At 38.1% G+C, this 20,515-nt stretch overlaps 1 protein-coding gene across 3 annotated transcripts in view; it reads left to right on the forward strand.

Moving 5' to 3' along the window:
- The window catches only part of FRY (FRY microtubule binding protein), a 157,411-nt gene that overhangs the window by 102,982 nt on the left and 33,914 nt on the right, over window positions 1–20,515 (forward strand). For all 3 annotated transcript variants that reach the window (XM_058800482.1, XM_058800483.1, XM_058800484.1), the window contains exons 37-46: window positions 2,255–2,405; window positions 2,967–3,070; window positions 6,271–6,456; window positions 8,411–8,609; window positions 9,199–9,320; window positions 10,152–10,339; window positions 11,275–11,369; window positions 13,040–13,641; window positions 15,219–15,316; window positions 15,409–15,579. In XM_058800482.1, the coding sequence (XP_058656465.1) occupies window positions 2,255–2,405; window positions 2,967–3,070; window positions 6,271–6,456; window positions 8,411–8,609; window positions 9,199–9,320; window positions 10,152–10,339; window positions 11,275–11,369; window positions 13,040–13,641; window positions 15,219–15,316; window positions 15,409–15,579 (1,916 nt within the window). The remainder of the gene's footprint in view (window positions 1–2,254; window positions 2,406–2,966; window positions 3,071–6,270; window positions 6,457–8,410; window positions 8,610–9,198; window positions 9,321–10,151; window positions 10,340–11,274; window positions 11,370–13,039; window positions 13,642–15,218; window positions 15,317–15,408; window positions 15,580–20,515) is intronic.

Genomic DNA, 20,515 nt, shown 5'->3' on the forward strand with positions numbered 1-20,515 from the left:
GTTATGAAGCACAGTATTGACAAAATATTGTGTATGTACAAACTCCAGTGTTTAAATACATAAAGTGTGCAACATCTTAAACTCACTGGGGCTTAGTACACTTGTCTTGAATTTTTTATGGCTTTCTAGTTCTGCAGCTACTTAAAATGCTTCACCAGATGTTAATTGAAGCACTGGTGCTAATCTCATCTGCATGAACAATCTTTCAAGACAGAACAGCATTTATATTATCAGAACAGTCTTTACAAATACCTGGTTTTGACAAGAGCTTAGAGTGATAAAAATTTTAAAAATACTGAAATTTTCTTTGCTCTTTTGGAATGTCTCCTCCAGCCAGTGCCTGAATATTTTTTCCTGCCTATACCTGCAAGTTTTATACTACTGTGAATATTTATGCAAAGTGTGCTTCTCACAGGGGTTCCTTTAGCAAGTATGTGAATACTTAGAAGGAAAATAAAATGTGTTTTACTTAGCTATTGACATTTATATAGAATTCTAATAAGAGAAAGGAATTTTTATATCTCTTGTCATTCTACAAGAAACATAATGCAACTGCCAACTTACTTGCTCAGACAGGCTGTCCAGGCTGCAAAGGATTTGGTGGTATGGCTTCTTCCCTCTCTCCAATCTACTTTAATATTCATGTATTACTGAGGATATAAATACAGAACAACACTCTGCAGCACACAAATTTTTTTGTTCAGACAAGGATTGTATGTTTACCTTCAAGGTGCTTCTTTTTTTTTCTTAATCTGCATATAAACCTGTGAGAACAGGAGTAAGGATCTAGGTCTTGGTGTGACCTTCATGAAGCACTTTTCTGTGAAACACTTAAATTGGTAGAAATAAGTAGATCCTGTGCAGTGCTTTTTCTGTGAAAAGCATTTGACAAACATTATCTGGTTAATTCTGGTTAAGAATATGTGAAAATGCCATACTTTTCTGTGTTATTAAGTCATTTTATTCTTCTTTATCTGTAACTGATCTGTCATCCTCCAGAGAATCTAAATAGTAACCTTAAAATATAAAGTGTTTCTTAAAAGACCAAGACTTAAAAAGGGGATTTATAAAGTTGGCATTTTAGAAATAATTGGAGAACCAGCTACTGAATTGAAAGTCTCCTGAAGATCTGGAAATCTGAAGAAGTTTTTCTAAAACTAAGAAGTGATGCACATTAGAAAAATCCAGCTCTGATACTTTTGTAGGCATCAAAACAGTTTTGTTTCCTGTGGGAAAGCTGACAAGCATCAGATACATGCTGTTAAAAAAAAAAAAAAAAGAAAATGCTGAGTTTTAAGCTTACCTAAAATACAAAAGCGTAACAAAACAAAACCAAATCAAAATAAACAAGCAAACAAACAAATTAAAACACAAAAAGAAGGAACAGAACAAAAAATAACACTAATTAAAAATTCATAAAAGGCAGTGTTTAAATGTATGTCAAAAACAGACCAAGGAAGGATACTTTCCATGGCAGTGTATCACAGACTGCCAGACCTCAAAAATAAAAACTGAACAGTGAGAAAATCGAGAGGAATGAGAGGAAACAAAATACAGAAGAGATGAACAAAACTGTGCAGCTGAGACAAGACAGAAAGTGGTGGAAATAACTTACTTGACCACATCATTGCAGATAAACAGGGGGGAGACAAAACCCCAACACTCATTAACAAACAGCAGCTGTCACAATAAAGCAAAATAAAATACATCTTTGAGAAATTCAAGATATAATTCATCCCTGTTGAAAGAAAATTACCCTGAAGGTGTTTTTAGCACTCCTTATGCCTCCTTGCTAATTCAGGACATTTAACTTCTTCCTTTGTAGCGTCATTCAGCAGGGCAGTGGTGAGGAGTTGCAAGAATGTGTCACTGGTACTCTGCTCCTTGCAGCAGATGGCTTCTGACAGCAGCTTTGTTGGCTGAACTTTTCCCTCATTTCTGAAGAGAGAGTCTGTTGCTTGGTGCTTTGTGATCTGAATCCAGCACCACTAAGTGACAGCAGGGATTCAGCTGCTGCTCCTACCACTCAGTGCTGTCTGCCTGGAATCTCTTTAATTTCCAGCAGCATGAAAGAGGGATTAAAAATGCATCACTTGTTATTGAACACAGGAATTTGCAAACCTCATGGCATCTTATCACATTGTTCCAAACAGCTGAACTCATATGTTAGCATAAAATCTCCTATAGTATTTTGCAAAAAAAAAGGTAATCAGACTTGAGTTTTATGCACTTTTTTGAATGCTTTTTCATGCAGATGATCCTGTTTCTCCATATACAAGCTGGTTATTGAATATTGTTGAAACCAAACAGCCACATCCCCTGCCCATGCCTTACAATGGAGGATGTTGGGCACCCCTCGTGGACTATCTCCCTGAAACCATCACACCTCGGGGACCCCTTCATAGGTGAGCAGTTTCTCATTCTGACATTTCAGACAGTGAGATGCTTCCTCTTAGTAGTTGACCAACACTAATCCAACTGTCCCACCATTCAGAACACCTGAAAATCATACAGTCAATTTCTGCTGATTTCCAGTGCAAAAATCCACATGCAGTGAAAGCTCACAATTCTACCAGATTTCTACCAGAAAGCCTGTTTACAATGTAGGACATCACTGATAAGAATAAGACTGATGAAACAACTGAAACAGAAAAAGAAATTTTCTTTTTTCCCAGGCCTCTGTGCCTATTATTCATAGCACTTTGATCTTTTATTCTAAATAGGCCATGCATATTCTGAAGTTCCTATTTTACATAATTTGTATTGACAATAATAGGGTGTTTTTTCAGTAATGGGTACTTGTTTGCTTGATACTGTAAATAAAGTGCTTCAGCATTAATTGTACTGAGAAGAAATGCCACAAATCTGATAATTTATAGATTGTGTATTTCTTCAGAAATAAGCATCCTGTTTGTGCTTTCCCGTTTCCAAGAGGTTCGAAACTGATGTTGTGATTCAACTTCCAGGTGCAATATTGCTGTTATCTTCATGACTGAGATGGTAGTGGACCACAGTGTGAGAGAAGATTGGGCTCTTCACCTCCCTTTATTGCTACATGCTCTCTTTTTAGGTAAGACCAACAGAACAAGAAAGAAAGTATAAGTGTACTCCCTCCTTTTACTTTAGTTTTGCTGAAGCTATGGTACTGTGTTTCTTACATGTTTTATGATTTCCTCTCTCCACCCTAAAAGAAAAATCCCAAGGCAGCTGCAGTTTGTCAATTAGTCTCAAAACTTCAAAGTTTTTAATATTTTGGCCAATTTCAGCCAAGTTTGTGAGGTGTGTAGAAATTTGAAGATTAATGACTTCCTAAAATATCTCTATAAAAATGTGTGGCACGGTGCCTGCAAGGAAAGGAGGTGAAACTCATGCCTTTGTCCAGCTTGGTTAGTGATGACAGTCTGCACATACCTTGAACCTGAAAACTACACCTGTGCTGTCTCTTGCCTTTGAAAAATAGTCTGTAAGAGAGCCAGGACTGCAGAGCTAGGGGAGGTAGGACACAGACCACTGGAAAGCAAAGCTTCATTAATTTCACTGCTGATGGAATGCTTTATCATCAGTGTGTTCCCTTATGTACCTGGGCACTGAGGCATTGCTTTTTCCCCACTGCTCTGTCTGTTCCTGACTGTAGCACAGTTCATCTGGAGGCTGTTACCTTCCTTGTCCTGCCTTTCAACATTACCAAAAGTGAGTGGCCTAATTTTTTAGCACACAAGGGTGTTCAGCATTATAAAGCCATTCCCTGACTTCCATGGTTGATAAATAATAGTGTTCACAAATAAACACAGGCAGTTGTGAAATAATTTATTATAGCTGAGATCACAGTTCACTTCTCATTCAGTCACCATAGTTACTATTAAGTATTCACAGTCAGCCTGGGAAGTGTCTGCTGATCAGCAGGCAAAAAGAGATTAAATTGGGATGGTGTTACAGCACAGTGGTAAAATGAAGTATATGTTGAAGAAGATGCTTGTTCTCCTTTACTGCTACTCTGTTACCAACTGTTCTGCTTAAAAATTTTTGGTGAAATAGGGTTTTGTATATCAGTACATTGATTTCACAAATCAAATAACCATTAACTGAACAAACAACATCTTTACTAAGATTTGTAACAAGTGTGGGAAAACTGGTACTTCCACTTAGAAATTGTGACAAGAATAAATGAAGAACTTAAGAAGAATACAGGGCAATGTGACCTTTGCAGTTAAGATGGCTTTAAGGAGCCATCAGGGAGCCATGCAAATAAACATATGAAGAAACAGAGTTATGATACTTGTAATCAATTTGAAAAATGTCATTAGTTATTTTTGCAATAAGGTTTCAACATTACAGATTTTTAATAAGGAATAAATAGAAATTTAGTAATACCACGTGAGACAATTCCTTGGCTAAAAACTATCAATTCTGAAATGTGAAATTAAAATTAAATGTAGCTGGTAACTAAATGTAATTGATTTAGTAGTAACTAAAGTGAGATCACAGCTTTCAGGCTTCAAGGTCAGTTCCTCTAGAGTTGTTATACCTCCTGTGGAAAATTTTTCTATTCTGCAGTAGAGCTCTTGTGATGTTTCAAGGAAGCTATGCCACACATTAGCCAAAGGTATGAAGGTAATTAAAAGTTAAGTATTGCTATCCTGTTGGAATAGGATAGCAATAGCTCACGCAGGCGGATGCATCTGATTGAAAAGCAGACTGGAAACTAGTATGTTGGCTAGCTGGAGAGCTGGTGTCCTTTAATTTATTGGAAGAAGTGAGAAAATATTAAAATGAAAGAATTTTGCAATGTCTGTGTGTTTAATAGGTTATCGAATGGTTTGAAGTACTGTGGATGAAGCAGGCAGGCAGACTGCTGGTTTGAACTTGCCTATCTCTGGTGCATGAAAATCACTGCTGTTTAAAATCTCTTTTGCAACCAGTGTGAAATTACTTGAACACTAGACTCCTTTCCCATGGAAATCTGTCCCTGTCACAGAAGCTTACCCTCCTTGGAACTCTTACAGGTTAAAGAAGTGACCAGCCCTGGCCAAGCACAAAGACTGAGCTGTCCTTCTCACTTCCCAGTTGGCAGATCTATGCCAATACTTTTATGCAACTTAGGGTTTAATAGGATTTCAGCTACCACTGTTGCCAATGTAGAATTTATTTTCAACTAAAAAACCTTTTTATATCCTTTGAAATGTATGTTAAAACCAGATGGGATGGGTTCATTATCTCCTGGCAGGTGGAAGTAGATGGAGAAATGTGAATAGGAGCAGAAACCTTAAGAAGCTGAAATAGAGGTGGGCAGGATGGCCACAGTTCTTTTGGAGGAGGCTATTGCAAGATGAGTAAGACCAAGGGTCATGGGACCTTCAGAGAATTGCCCTTAGGAGCCAAAGGCTCAGTGTTGAGACTGTGGCAGTATGAGCAGCTTCATTATTGCAGGCCAAACAAGAACCAGCATGACTAGAGTATATTAGAAAATGCCTAACTTGAAAGATCTGTTGGCTGCTGCCACACAGAGTAATGAAGTAGCTGCTTTTTTGAAGAGGGACATATCCTGAGAAGAGAGGAGTTGAGGAAGAAAAAAGTTAACTTTTTCAGCACTGAAACTACTCTTAAACAGAAGAGAAAGTATGTTCAAATATACTGCAGGGTACTGAAAGAGAATCGAAATGAGATATACTAAAACAGAGTGCAGAAATATCTGTTTCCGTTGTATTTGTAATTTGTGAACTATTCTGGCTGTTTTAAAATCTTACAGTAAACCAAATCAGAGTCTTTCAGTGCTAGACCTTCAGTTTGAGTTCTGCATCCTGAGTTAGGGGCTAATGTCTCATGCAGCTCACTGGTAGTTGAAGTTCTTTTTCAAATGATTTGTCTGTCAGTTCCTTTTTTAATAAATCAGTATCCACCTCTTACAGTTTGCAGTAATTCTAAAATTGTGCTAAAAAGTCAGATACTGTGGTAAGCAATGTAATTACAACCACCATGAAGAATACCTCATCTTTAAAGGTTTTTCAGACCTGTCAAATTAACTGTAGTGAGACAATGTGTAAAGCTGTATTGCCACTCTTTTGTTGTACCTCATGTGTGGGACTTCAGCCTGGAAACTAAATATACACATACATTTAAGTGACAGCGCTGGTAACTATGTCTGGAAATACTACATCTTTTGTTTATTTGCACTGTTATCATGAACTGCCTTGGAATTTTTGCTATTTCTGGAATGTGAACTTGTTTATTATTACTTCATATTCAGAGATTGCTGTAACCTTTTCTTTTTAGGTCTTGACCATTACCGCCCGGAGGTCTTTGAACACAGTAAAAAGTTACTGCTTCACCTTTTGATTGTATTATCTTGCAATAACAACTATCAAGCCATTGCATCTGTGCTTCTGCAGACCAGAGAGATGAATGAGACCAAGACTCTGACAGTACAACCAGCATACTTGCCTGAATATCTTTACACAGGTAATGAAGACAAGGAGAGCACTGTATCATACTGTCAGGTTTTGATAAGTCAAAGTAATAAAGTGGCAAATATGAACAGTTCCCATTAATACTAATTCCACGTGAACTACCCTAGGGATGCATGGAATTTATTATTAGACAAATTTTCATGATATTGAAAAAGTTATCTAATGTAAGGTAAAAATATGTAATGCAGTATTTTAAAATTAATAGGGCTAATAACTTCCTGATTCCCCCCTCAGGGATCCAGCTCTACTTTAAATGAGGACAATCATTCCTCACCCTTAAAAGAAATGCATAAATAATTCCGACACAGGAAGAGCAGCAAGAATGTGCAGCTCAGATTTTCCATTATTAAATTAAGTTTCACATGATACACACCCTCCTTTATATCACTGATACATTGCATTTCTGTCCTGAAATCTCTTTCTACATTAGGAGTCTTACTTCAGACCTCTGCTGAGGTCAGTGTTCTATTACTTTTAGCAATTTACCGGTTTTTAAGGAGTTGGTTGGAACCAATTTGTAGAAAGCTGCTAGTTAGATTTACTGCTGTCATACAATATTATTAAAAGCAGGTGTTCTGTTCCATTTTGGAGGAATCACAGAACCAATAAAGAGTTGTGAGTGTAAGATTGGTTGTCAGTAAGAGGGTGAGGAACTTTACCATACAGTAAAAAACTGAAAAGTAAAGGTTCTCATATCAGTGGCATTTCCATGGTTATTTAGGAAGTAATAGGTAATTTGGTTTTATAAAAAATATTACATGATAACTTATTACTATTTTTTTCTGAGACACAGCAAAATTATTTTAAATTAATGAGCAGAAGGGATAGGTATTCTAGATTGATGAACTATTTTGGCCAAAGATACTTCATTCTGAATAACTTCTGTGAAAAGTTATCTCACAATAATTTCCTGTCTGGAGTTGGGTGGGTTTCTTTCCCAGTGCACATCTATTAATTATTAAATACAGAATAAAATTTTTCCATTAAAATTATATTACTGCTTTTCTGCCAAAATGAAAAACTGTTTTCATTCTTGTCTAAAAATGTAATTGGTACCCTGATTCTGGCCCTCTGGAGTTCCAGAAGTTATCAAGACTTGGTATTTTGGTCTGGTTTTTGAGAAGCTAATAAAAAGAGTGAGAGTGTAGGTGAGTAGCTATAGCAAAGAATCCTAACTGAAAATGCTTCAGCACAGGTTTGTTCCATGTAATGTCAGGCAACTAAATTAAGAGTCTTCTCATTTGCAGTGGATTTTGTCCTTCTCCCGTTTTTCTCAGAAGGCAGTTTTTTTCTGTTGTAGGTACAGCCTAAACATGACTAGAAGTTTAACCTTAAGAAAACAGGTCTTGGTTTCTAATCTTAGCTCTGAAACTGTGGCAAGCTTTTGATCTAGCAGAGCTCTTACTCAGGTGTTTCATCCTAATGCTGAAAATATTTTGTATGACGAGTCCAGTGGGTAAAGTTACTAAAGCTGTTCAAAGAAGCCACACTTGTGACTTGATTTCCATTACATTTGTAAAATTAGGACAGCATAATCGTTCTAAAAATTCCACCCAGCAGTTTTTTTCCATATCAGACTAGGCCAGAGAAGTGAACTTTGCATGCACTTTGCCAGCTTCTAAATTCACTTTTAAAAAGTCCTACTTCTGAATGTAAAGAATATTCCTGGAATATTTGTTTTCCAAGTACTGTTGTCCTTGTGCAGTAAAAACAGAAATCTTGACTTGGGTAGTTTTCATTTTATTCTGGTTTCTACACGTTTAGAAACAAAGTACCATTTTCACTCCCATCAGTATTTGAGGGTTGTGTTCTGCAGGTTTTCCCCGTGTTTCCCAGTGGAAGGTTTCTGCTGCTGACTCTGGAAAGAGCTGCTTGGCAGACACTTCCATCTGCAGAGCTGGCCCAACAGTGCGTTCCACCTTTATCTCCTCCCCTTTGGCTGGCAGGTGGCTTTGACTTTCTGCGGGAACACCAGTCCTCTCCAGTGCCAGACTCCGGCTTGAGCTCCAGCTCCACCTCCTCCAGCATCAGCCTGGGAGGCAGCAGTGGAAATCTCCCTCAGATTACACAAGAAGTTGAGGACGTGGACACTGCTGCTGAATCAGATGAGAAAGCAAACAAATTAATTGAGTTTCTGACAACCAGGTAATGCAGATAAGCAGAGGATACGTTTGTACTCAAAATGCACACTTTCATGAAGCAACTTAAAGGAAAATGACTGAGCTCTAATAGTAATTACAGACCCCATTCCTCTTTTATTGATACTTACAGTAGTGGATAGGTACTGAAAAGCACTACAGAGTCAGAAAAAAAATAGAAAAAAAATCTTACCTGACAGAAATAAAATGTTTAATTGACTGATAGTTTTATGTACAGAAATGAACTAATAGAAGAAGCCAGTTTCATGGCTACATTATAAAATTAGATGTAAAGTGCATAGCGAAACTAATATTAACTACCAGCTACAGCCAGCAGATTCTAGACACGATGTTAAATTGAAAAAATTGAAAAACAGGGATTTGTTTATGCTGCTCTCTACACAGCACAGCTTATATTTTAAAATACAACATAGGAATATTTATTTACTTTTATTTAAAATTATGTTTGGTTGCATGTTTCCCAGGTCATGGACCTCTAAACATCAAAGTACCTGTGTAGATTATATATTTTAACTGATTACATTTATTTCAGATAACTCAAAAAAATTTTGCACTTTGTTATGTATTTCTTTAAGGGCATTTGGTCCACTTTGGTGCCATGAAGATATCACTCCCAAAAATCAGAACACCAAGAGTGCTGAACAGCTCACTAATTTTCTGCGCCATGTTGTATCTGTATTTAAAGACTCCAAGTCAGGTAGTAAATATTTTCTTTTCATAACTAAAAAAATATTCCCTCATGGTCACACTTAATGTTTGTCCTGTGACTTAGTACATCTGCTTATGCAGAAGCACAGTAAATATGTCTTAACAAGGATGTATGACATATGAAAGAATTGCTTTAAAACAATCATGTTAGATTAAACTGTTCCTGAGTGTTGAATATTTCTTCAAAGCTGTTGGTAGAAAGCCTTTTGATTGATTCTGCCAGATAAAATCTCCTCTGTGTCCTGTTAGTAAAATACATCACAACTTCTAAGTAAATATACTTTGTTAAATTTCTTCCAGCAATAAAAGTTTATTTTTCATTTATTATGGTTTTTAGAACATAGGGAATGTGCTGATTGCATGTTGAAAACCAGCACAGTCACTAATTAAATAATTTCCAAGATCAAAGCAGAATGCAGCATCAGTATTTATATTAAAGATCTTATCCAAAGCCTTCTGAAGCTGACGGAAAGACTCCTAATTCAGTTTGACTTCAGGTTTGGGAGTTTTCAGAAGTTACTGTTGCTGCCAGCAAGAATACTGGATGGCTTGAAAGTTTGTCCAGGAATTTAAAAAAAATAAGTCAGATTATCAATTTCATACTCCAATTTTTTTTCAGTTAATTTTCTTGCATTCTGTGCAAAACAAATGTAGAATTCTCCAAAGCACAGATGTTTCTGCACCTCCATTTCTCAGTGTCTGCAACACACACTAACGAGCATATCCTCCTCACAGAGTAGGTTCAGCCTGCTTATGACCCACAGTAAAGTCTGTAACAAAAAAGGGGGGGGGGAAATTGACATTCTGTTCTTTTGCTTAGGTTTTCATTTGGAGCAGCATCTGAGTGAAGTTGCTTTACAAACAGCTCTTTCAAGCTCTTCCAGACATTATGCTGGTCGCTCTTTCCAGATATTCAGGGCCCTAAAGCAGCCCCTTTCTGCACATGCATTGTCTGACCTCCTGTCAAGATTGGTGGAAGTTATTGGAGAGCATGGAGATGAGATTCAGGTATGCATGTGTAAACAGTGCTTCTTAGAGCTGTTGATTCTGTGCTTACTTAATTTAAAATTACCATTTTACAAGGTGTACTGGAGTCATGTGATGAAGAGTAGAATGTGGCCTCAGAAAAGGTGACTTCTGAGTTTGCTGAAATCATATGTTCCTTAGCTAAGCCTTCATCAAGCTGTGACAATCTTACAATAGCTCTAAAGAGAACAACTAGAAGATTTTAGTAATTGTCACTCAAAATGAAATATTTGTGATGAACATTTTTACCTTTATAACTTCATTAATTTGGGTTGAAGGAATCCATCATCTGTCTGGTGATGTAATCTCACAGCATGAAGTAGACACTGTCTCATTCCTCAGAAGTTAGCATGTTTAGGAGTAAGGAAATCTGCACCATCCATAATAATACAAAGCTTACATTGACTTAATTTGATACAGACCTTTCACAGCACTATGATGTTCACTCTGTTTAGCTAAACAGACTGAAATTTTACAATCAGAGACTATTTATAGCAAGATTCAAGACTTAATAAAGAGAAATACTGGCTCTCAGTAAGAAATAGACTGACATCTCCTCCATATTTTATTTAGGTAATGAAACTGCCACAAGATGACAGTAATACTCTGTCAAACTGCTTGTGTAGAATTTAAATCAGTGACCTGCAAGTCAGAGGTTCAGTGTGTCATTACCAATCCCTTGATGAGATATGTGCCCTTCTTGCATATCTTCATACATCATTCAGAGCCAGAAAAGAAAACATACTTGTAGGGACATTTTAATGTTCAGGGCAGTGGCTTTGATATGAATGTTGGGCCTTTTTTTCAGGAGAAATTATGGGTTTCAGTAGGAGCCTCTTCCTTTTATGAACTGAAGATTTTTAAATGTTACTTTTTGGAATGTCTTTGTTAAAATGCTTAACCTCCTGCATTGGTAGGGGTATGTAATGGAGGCACTACTTACTTTGGAAGCTGCAGTGGACAATCTCTCTGACTGTTTGAAGAACAGTGATCTTTTGACGGTGTTATCACGGTAAGAATCTGTTCTTCTAACTGTATTCTTTTCAATATTTTATGACATTAAGTGTGCAGTTCTGCAGTCTAACAGCAAAAAATAATTTTGATAAGACTGACCTCATTTGTAATCTTCTGAGAATCAGACTATGAGCACATTTCTGCCAAATTTTGCCATAGTTGAAATAATGAAACTTTACAATGTGTTGTAAATTCTACCTTGCTGCCACTTGGCTATAGTCTACTTTAGCATCCTTTAAAAATATTGTATATTTGCACCTTTGTGTCATAAACCTGAAAATGTATCTGGGAAGGAGCACGGGTTCTGTAGTACTGGTTTCATGCAGCATGTCATTCTCAGGTCAAGTATTCCCCAGGAATAAATTATCACGGCTTCTTCTCAGTAAAACTAGAGAGGATTTTTGTGTAGACATGGATTTTGTTTGATGTGCTGACCATCTTTATTAAACCCTTGGCCTGAAAGTGGACCTTTGCACATGGTGAGAAGTCACAGGCTCCCTCTGTAACGTGGCTGTTCATAGTACTGAGGGACATGAATGTCTATTTGACTCCTAATAGTAGCAACAGAACAGGTAAATAATTTTTTAAAATATCCATAAGTTACCATGCTTTACGTGCAGCACAAAAATACCAGGGCTGTCATTTCTGAAGCTGTAGGCAGGATGCTGTGCCATGGCAGAGCCCAAGGAGTGCCTTGGAACAGAATATAGAGGAATAAGTACACTTCTACTTCCTAAACTAAGAGCTGTTTATCTTTCTTTAGTGCACATTTCAGCAAAGAGCAAGATGGAACAAAGAGTAGGAAACACTCCAGAAAGCAGTGGGATGCAATATACTTTACCCTGACACTTGGTTCCAAGATAAGATTCTCTTCAAGTACTATAGACAGTAGAGACTCATAGTTTATGAGGTAGGAATGGGATCAGAGTCAGGAATTAGCTGTTCTCCAGAGCAAACTTCGCTTGTGTGTATCAACACAGCAAGTTCCTCTGTGCAGATAATTGATGGGTATTGTCTGGATCATCATGGGGTAGTGCATGAGGAGGCATTAGTCATTGAAATTGAAACACCTACACTTTCTGTAAACATCTTGAAGAGATCTTAGGATACAGGCAGGATAGGATGCAATGACAACAAATTTTCAGAAGGACCTGTATTGGCAAGTGCCTGTGCAACCACATGACAGGTTTCTTGAGGATAATGGGGTATATTTCTGGTTCTGATAAAGATTCTTCTGCCCACAGTTACCCAGCAAACAATTGTGAATTTGCCTGCCAGCTGTGCCAAGTTCAGAGCTTGCTCCATTGATGAGGGCATTTTAAAGAACAAAGTTGTTTTCAGTTCTGCCACTGTCCCATTGGGAATTGCCATAGGTCATTTCACAGCTCTGTATTTCTTATCCCCATGTCATTCTTGCCTATGTAGACTGTAGGCTATCCTGCTCTGGTTTGGTGCAGTGCCATGTGAATCTCATCTCTGTCAGGTCTGTGGGCCTGAGTCTGTCTTCTGGAAAAAAAGAAGGCAGGCTGCAATAGATGCTTTGGTGTTCTATTTCTCCCATTTAAATATTTATTTACAGTCTGAAAAATACTTAGCTTGCATGTAATATGCACCCTTTCAAGCTGTGCATTCACACAGTGTAATGGATGTTTTAAATCTTGGTTTCAGTTCATCTTCACCAGATTTATCATCGAACACCAAACTGACCGCAAACCGGAAGAGCACGGGGCAGCTGAATATGAATCCTGCAGGTGGCAACACAGCCACTGCTGAGCGGAGTAGACACCAGAGGAGCTTCTCTGTACCCAAAAAGTTTGGAGATGTGGACAAATCCTCAGACCCACCACGCAGTGCCACACTAGACAGAATTCAGGCATGCACCCAGCAAGGCCTGTCCTCTAAAACCAGGAGTTCATCCTCTCTAAAGGACAGTCTCACTGATCCATCCCATATTAACAATCCAACCAACCTACTGGCCACCATCTTCTGGGTTGCTGTGGCTTTGATGGAATCAGATTTTGAGTTTGAGTACCTCATGGCACTGCGGTTGCTGAATAAACTTCTGGCTCATTTGCCACTAGATAAAGCTGAAAACCGGGAGAAGCTAGAGAAGCTGCAAGGGCAGCTGAAATGGGCAGACTTCTCAGGACTTCAGCAGCTGCTCCTGAAAGGATTCACTTCCCTTACTACCACTGACCTCACACTCCAGCTCTTTAGTTTGCTGACACCAGTGTCTCGAATATCCATGGTGGATTCCTCTCAAGCTATAGGTAAAACCATTATGGTCTCCTCTCTTTCAATTTCTGTTGCATTGACATTTGGTCACAGACCTCATTCAGCTATCTGAACAAAACCAAAAATAGCAATTTTTCTTTCTCTTTGAATATAGCATAATGCACTTTTGCTTTGAGCTGGGTGAGCTTTTTTTTGAATTTCGTAGAAGTAATGACCTGTTTCTAGAAAGTTAATCCATTGCACAACAAGGTTTTGGAGGAGAGAAATCATGTATTATTTAGCATTTAATTTCTAGGTCTTAAGCATCAAATAAGGTTTCTGATTGGTGACAAAGTAAACACGTAAGGAGATACTGTCAAAACTTCTATTACGTACTTTGGTCAGTTTTTCTGTTCAATTGTTTTTAAACTATGTCAAACTGCTTGATTTTAAATTAGTGTTTAATGGTATTTTCTCTAAAAATATAAATATCGAAAACTCTTGTACACTTCAGATAAACTACAGTAGCACAATAGTGAGTGAGAAGAGAGGCCTGGGTTATAGGGAAATAAGACAGCATTTTGAAATTCCCCATTATTTAGCTGAAGTTGTGGCCACTTCTTAATTATATTTCTTGAGGAGAGTTTTTGCATTGTTCCAGATTTTTACTCCTCTCTTTTGGTCTGAAACACAGATACTAAGACAAATGTCCAGGCTTGACAATTAAGTCATAGCAAGCCTAGACACAGAGTAGAGGAATGAATGCCATGAGCAGCCTGCCCATCTCTAGGCACCTGTGTGGTGCCTGTGTTCCAGGCTTTGGTTGGGCAATTCACACATTGAATTGCTGTGACAGTACCATCTGGAGGCATCCTTCCTTTTCCCTGAATACAAAGGAAGAGTAGGGAAACCATGATGCTAATTTCAGCAATTTGTTTAATTGTGTAGAATGAGAGGGAATGAACAAATTTCATAGAACAAATTCTTTCTTTTCAAAAAGCAGATTGTATCCAAATACAATTAGTCGACTTCTGGGCTCCCACCTGAACTAGAGAGCTTTTGTTATAGCTCTCTGTTACAGCTGCTGCAGGTATTTCATCAACCACTTTGAGCTATGAGTTGGTGCAGAAGATCTGAATCCCAGTTCCAGACAGCACTTAAGCTAATTACAGCACTTGGAACTTGGTGCATTTTTATTACCTTGAACAGTGTAAAACAGTGGAAGCTGTGCCTGGCAGCTGACCAGAACAGTTGTTTATTAATCAATGCTCACTGAATTTCTTTTTGTGTTTTAGCAGCTGTAGTGAAAATGCCACTGGTTAAGACTGTCAATAAGCCAGTTAAGTGGAAAAGAAAAAAATTATCTCTAAGACAAATGGGCAGTAGTGTTCGCAGAAATAAGCTCATGCTTTACAAGAGTATTGTTGCCTAAATGACATACTGGATTTTCAAATTAAGGCCCCTTTAAGACAAATGTGGCTTGGCCAGTGGTATAACCAACTAGACAGGGTCTGTGTGAGTTTATGGTAAATGTTATATTGAAGCTGTGACCTTCCATGAAACACCAATTTAAAGATCACTGTGGCTCGTGCTGTCCAGAATATGTATTTTATTCTGTATTTTCTTGTTCTAGGATTTCCACTGAATGTTTTGTGTCTCCTGCCCCATTTAATTCAGCATTTTGACAGCCCAAACCAGTTTTGTAAAGATATAGCCGAAAGGATTGCTCAGGTATCAAAATCATTTGCTGTTTTGTACATCCTCAGACCCTGTAAATGCAGTTGCCTTGTTCTTGAAATGTTTTGATGTTTATATTTAATTAGGTTTGTTTGGAGGAGAAGAATCCCAAGCTATCAAATCTTGCACATGTCATGACCCTTTATAAAACACACAGCTATACAAGGGACTGTGCTACCTGGGTAAATGTGGTTTGCCGTTACCTTCATGAAGCATTTGCTGATATTACTTTGAGTATGGTTACATATCTGGCTGAGGTAAGTTTTCAAAAACTTTTCACTGTTCTAACTCTTCTGTTGCCCAGCAGCCCAAAGAGATGAAATGTGCCAGCAAATTACTGGGAGCTCTGCATCTGTTATTTATAATTAAAAAATAAAAGCAGAATTTGGCAGAAAAAAACAGAATTACTTTAAAAAACAATATTTAACACTAAAACAATAGCTGATACGTCTTAAAGCAGATTCCTTCATCAGCCAGTTGGATTTTCCACTGTGAAAGTGAGAAGAAACTGGACATTTATTTAGATCCTATTGAGGAAAATCAGAAGACTAACTCCACAATGGATTTTCCAGCATAGTAAGATACCATCTGATATAAGGATCTGGTTCTTGATACAAATTTGTATGCGTTCCGCTAACACTAAATGAGATCATCTTGCTGCAAAGGTTTTCCCATGTTCATTTTCACCTGTGGCGTTTAGTGCTAATGCAGTGTTGTTACTGGGGCTCCAAGGTTCAGTTCTGCTCTTTAGCACAAAGCTGCTTGATATTGCCCCCCTTGTTGTCAGATCACTTTCAGGACAGCATTTTATTACAGGGTTCTCAGATTTATCTCTTCCCTGCTGAGTTGCCTTCAGTCTCCCCTCTCATCCAGGGAGAAGACAGTTCTGCAATCACAGAATCACAAAATCATTTTTAGGCTAGAAAAAACCTTTGAGATCATCAAAGGTCACCAAATCTAACTCTGCCAAGTCCACCGCTCAACCATTTCCCTCACTGCCACATTTACACATATTTTAAATATCTCCAGGGATGATGAGTCCACCCTTTTCCTGGGCAGCCTGTTCCAATGCTGGGAAACTGTTTTCATGAAGGAATTTTTCTGAGCAGTTAATCTAAACCTTCCCTGGCCTGAGACCATTTCCTCTTATACTATCAGTTGGTACTCTGGAGAAGGGGTTGACACCCACCTCTCTACATAAATTAACTAGCATCTGCCAAAGGATCTGTAAAAACCCCTCAGGCATCTCTGATACTGGCTAGTCACAAATTTGCAAGAGCCTGAAAAGCCAGGTGCTGCTCCCATGCTCACTTAGGCTCCAGAATAAACTAGGCCCTGCTATGTCAAGCTGCTTCCTCACCTTACTTGCTCATGGAGGCTCTAAGCAATCATTCATGTGATCTTTAGTGATGGTGAAAGCCATTTAAGGTTCCTGTAGGAACCTTAAACAGGACCTTGAGGTTTTTCATTCTCTTTTCAAGTCCAAATGCTCTAGAGAGCTATTAGAGCTCTTGATGACATTGAACCCTCCAGAGTCAAGTGTCTTCTTCACAGTGGAAACTTGTATTCCTAATAAAAATATGCTATTAAAACTATATTTGTAATAAAGAAATGCTGTAAAAAATGGAAATGTTCAAATTCTTTCTCTGCTTTCCCAGCCTTCAGAAAGCAGTTGCCCCTCTGTTACCCTCAGTGCTCTCTGTACGGTCACTAGTGCTGCACCACCTCCACAAAGGCCATTGCTCCTGATCCTGCTCCCCTTGAAATGGGTTGAGACATGCATGTGGAGACTCTTTTCTGCACGGCTTCCCCTTGCTGTAGGTTGGCACCACCTACTGTATCCACAGCAAGCCAGGCAGGCTTTTTACTGTAGTTAAGACACATTCCTCACATAGCACCAGCAGCAGCAGGATGACAGAGTTGTAAGCACTGACTTCCTTTCTCTGTATTTACATTGAGTACAGCTCTGTTGAGTCATGTCTGGAGAATATTTATATGGGCATAGAGTAGCTGCCAGTCTGGTGGTGTAGCAAAAGACAAGAAACCATCTTATTCAGACTGCTGTGGCCTTGAATATTTTTTTCCCAACCTTCAGAATGTTTGCTCTTTTCTTCTTAGTTAATCCCCAGGTCAGGATAAACAATGTGCCCCTGTTTCCTCTAAACCAGCTGTGGGATATACTGTCAATTGGTGAAGCCTAATAGGTTAACAGCCTCACTGGGCACCCTGCACTTGAATGTTAAAGCCACACACAGCCTCAAGCTTTAACATTCCTGGTTCAGTCCCCAACCCTTGGGACAGAGGGATATTGTGAGACAGGCAGTGCTTAAGAATAACAAAGGAAATTGTATTGCAACAGTGACCCTTTCAAACACAGGTGTAGCTTCAGAAGGAGACGCTGTACTTAATTTAAGTACTTAAATTAAGACTATGAAAACAAATGCTCTCAGCACAGTAAAAGTAAAAGTTTCAATTATTGCCACTCAGATAAAATTTTGCATTTAACCTGTTCAATGGGAAGTCATTACTTGTCATCAAGGAGTATGATTCCAGCACAAAGTAAAATATTTGAGCTCTGTTATTATGCAAATCTCACAGTGACAAGTAATGCTCCTTAATTAGTTTTACATATTCTACATTCATGAAAAATTTTAATTTCTCCTAGAAAACAACTGGGAAGTTTCAATCTACAGATGAGGAAAAATCACTATTCAGTAGTGCAATAGAACTCTCAACCTTCAAAACCAAAATCAGATCAGCATACAAACATATTACTGAAACCTTACTTTGGTTTTATGCTAGATTTTTTCAGATTAGTTTTTGAAATTTAAACTTTAATCATTGCAGCATACTTATTCTTGGCATATCTCAATTGGCATGTTAAACTGGTGACTCATTAAGTCCAGGATCATGTTCAAACTTAAGTAGCTAATGTTATTAATAGATAAGAAAGGACAAGAATCCATAGTGCATAGTAATATGCTTATGGTAGATTTTTCCACCTCCTCCTTGTTAGATGGTGGTAAAAACATAAGCATTTATAACCTGTTCAAAACCAAAAGATCAGTAGAAACTAAACTATCTGTATTGCAAAGGGAAGCATGCCCTAGATAAGCATTAATTTGAGAAATGGTTTGTCTCTCAGACATGGCTTTTGAAATGCCCTCTTTATTTCCTCTAAACGTTTGTTTGACTGCATGGCATTGCCTCAGAGCTGGGTATCTCTTCACAGTCCCTGTCAGGCTGGGAGGGACAAAGGGAACTGTCTCCTGTGGTAGCAGCCCAGCAGCCCTTGAAGGACAAGGCTCTCTTCTCCACTTAGTTCTGGGGTGGTTGTTGCTTCAGGAAGATGGCAAATGTTCTAATGCAGTGTGGACTGCTGAGCCCAGATAAGACCCCAATAGTTATGACACAGAACAAGAGAGGAATCCACAATTGTTCAAAATAGGTCATATGTACAAGAGTCCAAAAAAAATTCTGAGAACAGTTGTATTTCTTTCTACAAATACAGTGGAAACTCTTTGTCCTGGAATTCTCTTATCCAAGTGATGTGTTTGTTACCAGTACTCCATCTTGCTGCTATTTTTGTTACTTCAGAATTCATATTGCACCAAAGGCATGTTAAGGCTGCTGAAGAGCAGCCTTTTCTGTTTTTCTAAACAGAAATACTCTTTCTTATTACAAATTCATTATGTATGTAAGGACACACTTGGACTGCCAACCACCACATATAATATCTGAGCAAGTGAGAACTGACACAGTCCCCAAATATGTCAGGTTTAAGGGCCAAGAGCTGTTTCAGTCAACAAATACTTTTGACAACAAATTTGAAAAACTGTAGTGGAAATTACAAACTTTCAGAGATAAGATTCTTATAACAGCTTTCTAAATACCATTTGAGACAAAATTCCCATTATTTCCCCAGAATTCCTTTTCCTATCCCAAAAGAGATTGTCTGATGCAGCAGCCTCTGTCAGAGAACAAAAAAAATTCTTTCTGTCATCCAGATACTTTCTTCTAATCCTGCACTGAAATGGCTGATGTGCCGCATGCATCACATAAACTAATTGCAAACAAGGAATCAAACTTTCCATTGCAAGATCCTAATAGAAGGCATAAAAACCCCTTGGTAACCCTGTTTTGAAAAAGAATTGCTAAGCACATTTTCAGTAAAGGTGTTTGAGGGGCTGACAGTGTCTAAGAGCTGAAGCAGGTTGCCAAGCCTTTAATTTAAAAATTCTTCCTGTCTATTTGTAGAGGAATAGATAAGTATAATGAGTTTCCTTTACTGTGCTGTTAATGGAATTTGCTCGCTTTGATTTATGAATCACTAATTGCTACCTACTTTTGCTGATGAAAGAAATCAGAAGATATTTAGTGGGATAAAATAGGTTCCATTTGCACTGGCATGAAACATTGTCATTCAGAAAAAACAAGAACCTGATCCTTCTATATCCTTAGAAGGATATATAACAATTACTATAGTCCACTTGGATAAGAATTGAAATTTTTCTCTAATGGAAGGCAGGAGGCAGCTTAGAGTTTTTATAAGCAATTTTTTTTCTAGAATCCAATAACTCAAATAGCCAGTGTTAGAACTTTTTTGTCAGCCTGAATTGAGAGGATGGTGTCTAGTATTGAGGCTCTGATAACCTCCAGCAAAATCGTTCGATTGCCTCTGCAATTTGTGGGGTGGGACAATGCCTGTCACCAGTGAAAGAACACGCTGCCTGCCAGGAAATTCTCAGCTGAGATATTTCACTCATATACAAACAATTCATGGCTGTCTGTATGCCTCTGGAATTACTGTAACACGTATGTATGAGCATTTTCAGGGTTCATTGTGGTATTCCAAGATCTACACTCAGGTGTCTGAAAATTCCAGGATTTAGATCAAGCCCTTGTTTGTATTACTCTCTACAGTAATAGGGGCCAGGGACTCCACCTCCTCCTAAACAGAAAATGTTTCTTTGGCACTTAGAGCCAGTGAGCACTGGCAGTGAAATATATTTGATAAATATTTATTGATGTCTGAATAGTAGTAGTTTTGTTTCTTCAGCAAGTTTTCTTTTTTCTCACTGACTTCCAGCAAATGTAGACATAAAAAATCCTCCCCTGTTTTTATTGGATGTGCTTACCCAATTACAGTATAAATTTTACCTACCAGTTTACTCAACTGCTGAATGTGTTTTC

This window comes from Ammospiza caudacuta, chromosome 2 (genome assembly GCF_027887145.1).
Source record: "Ammospiza caudacuta isolate bAmmCau1 chromosome 2, bAmmCau1.pri, whole genome shotgun sequence".
NCBI lineage: Eukaryota > Metazoa > Chordata > Aves > Passeriformes > Passerellidae > Ammospiza > Ammospiza caudacuta.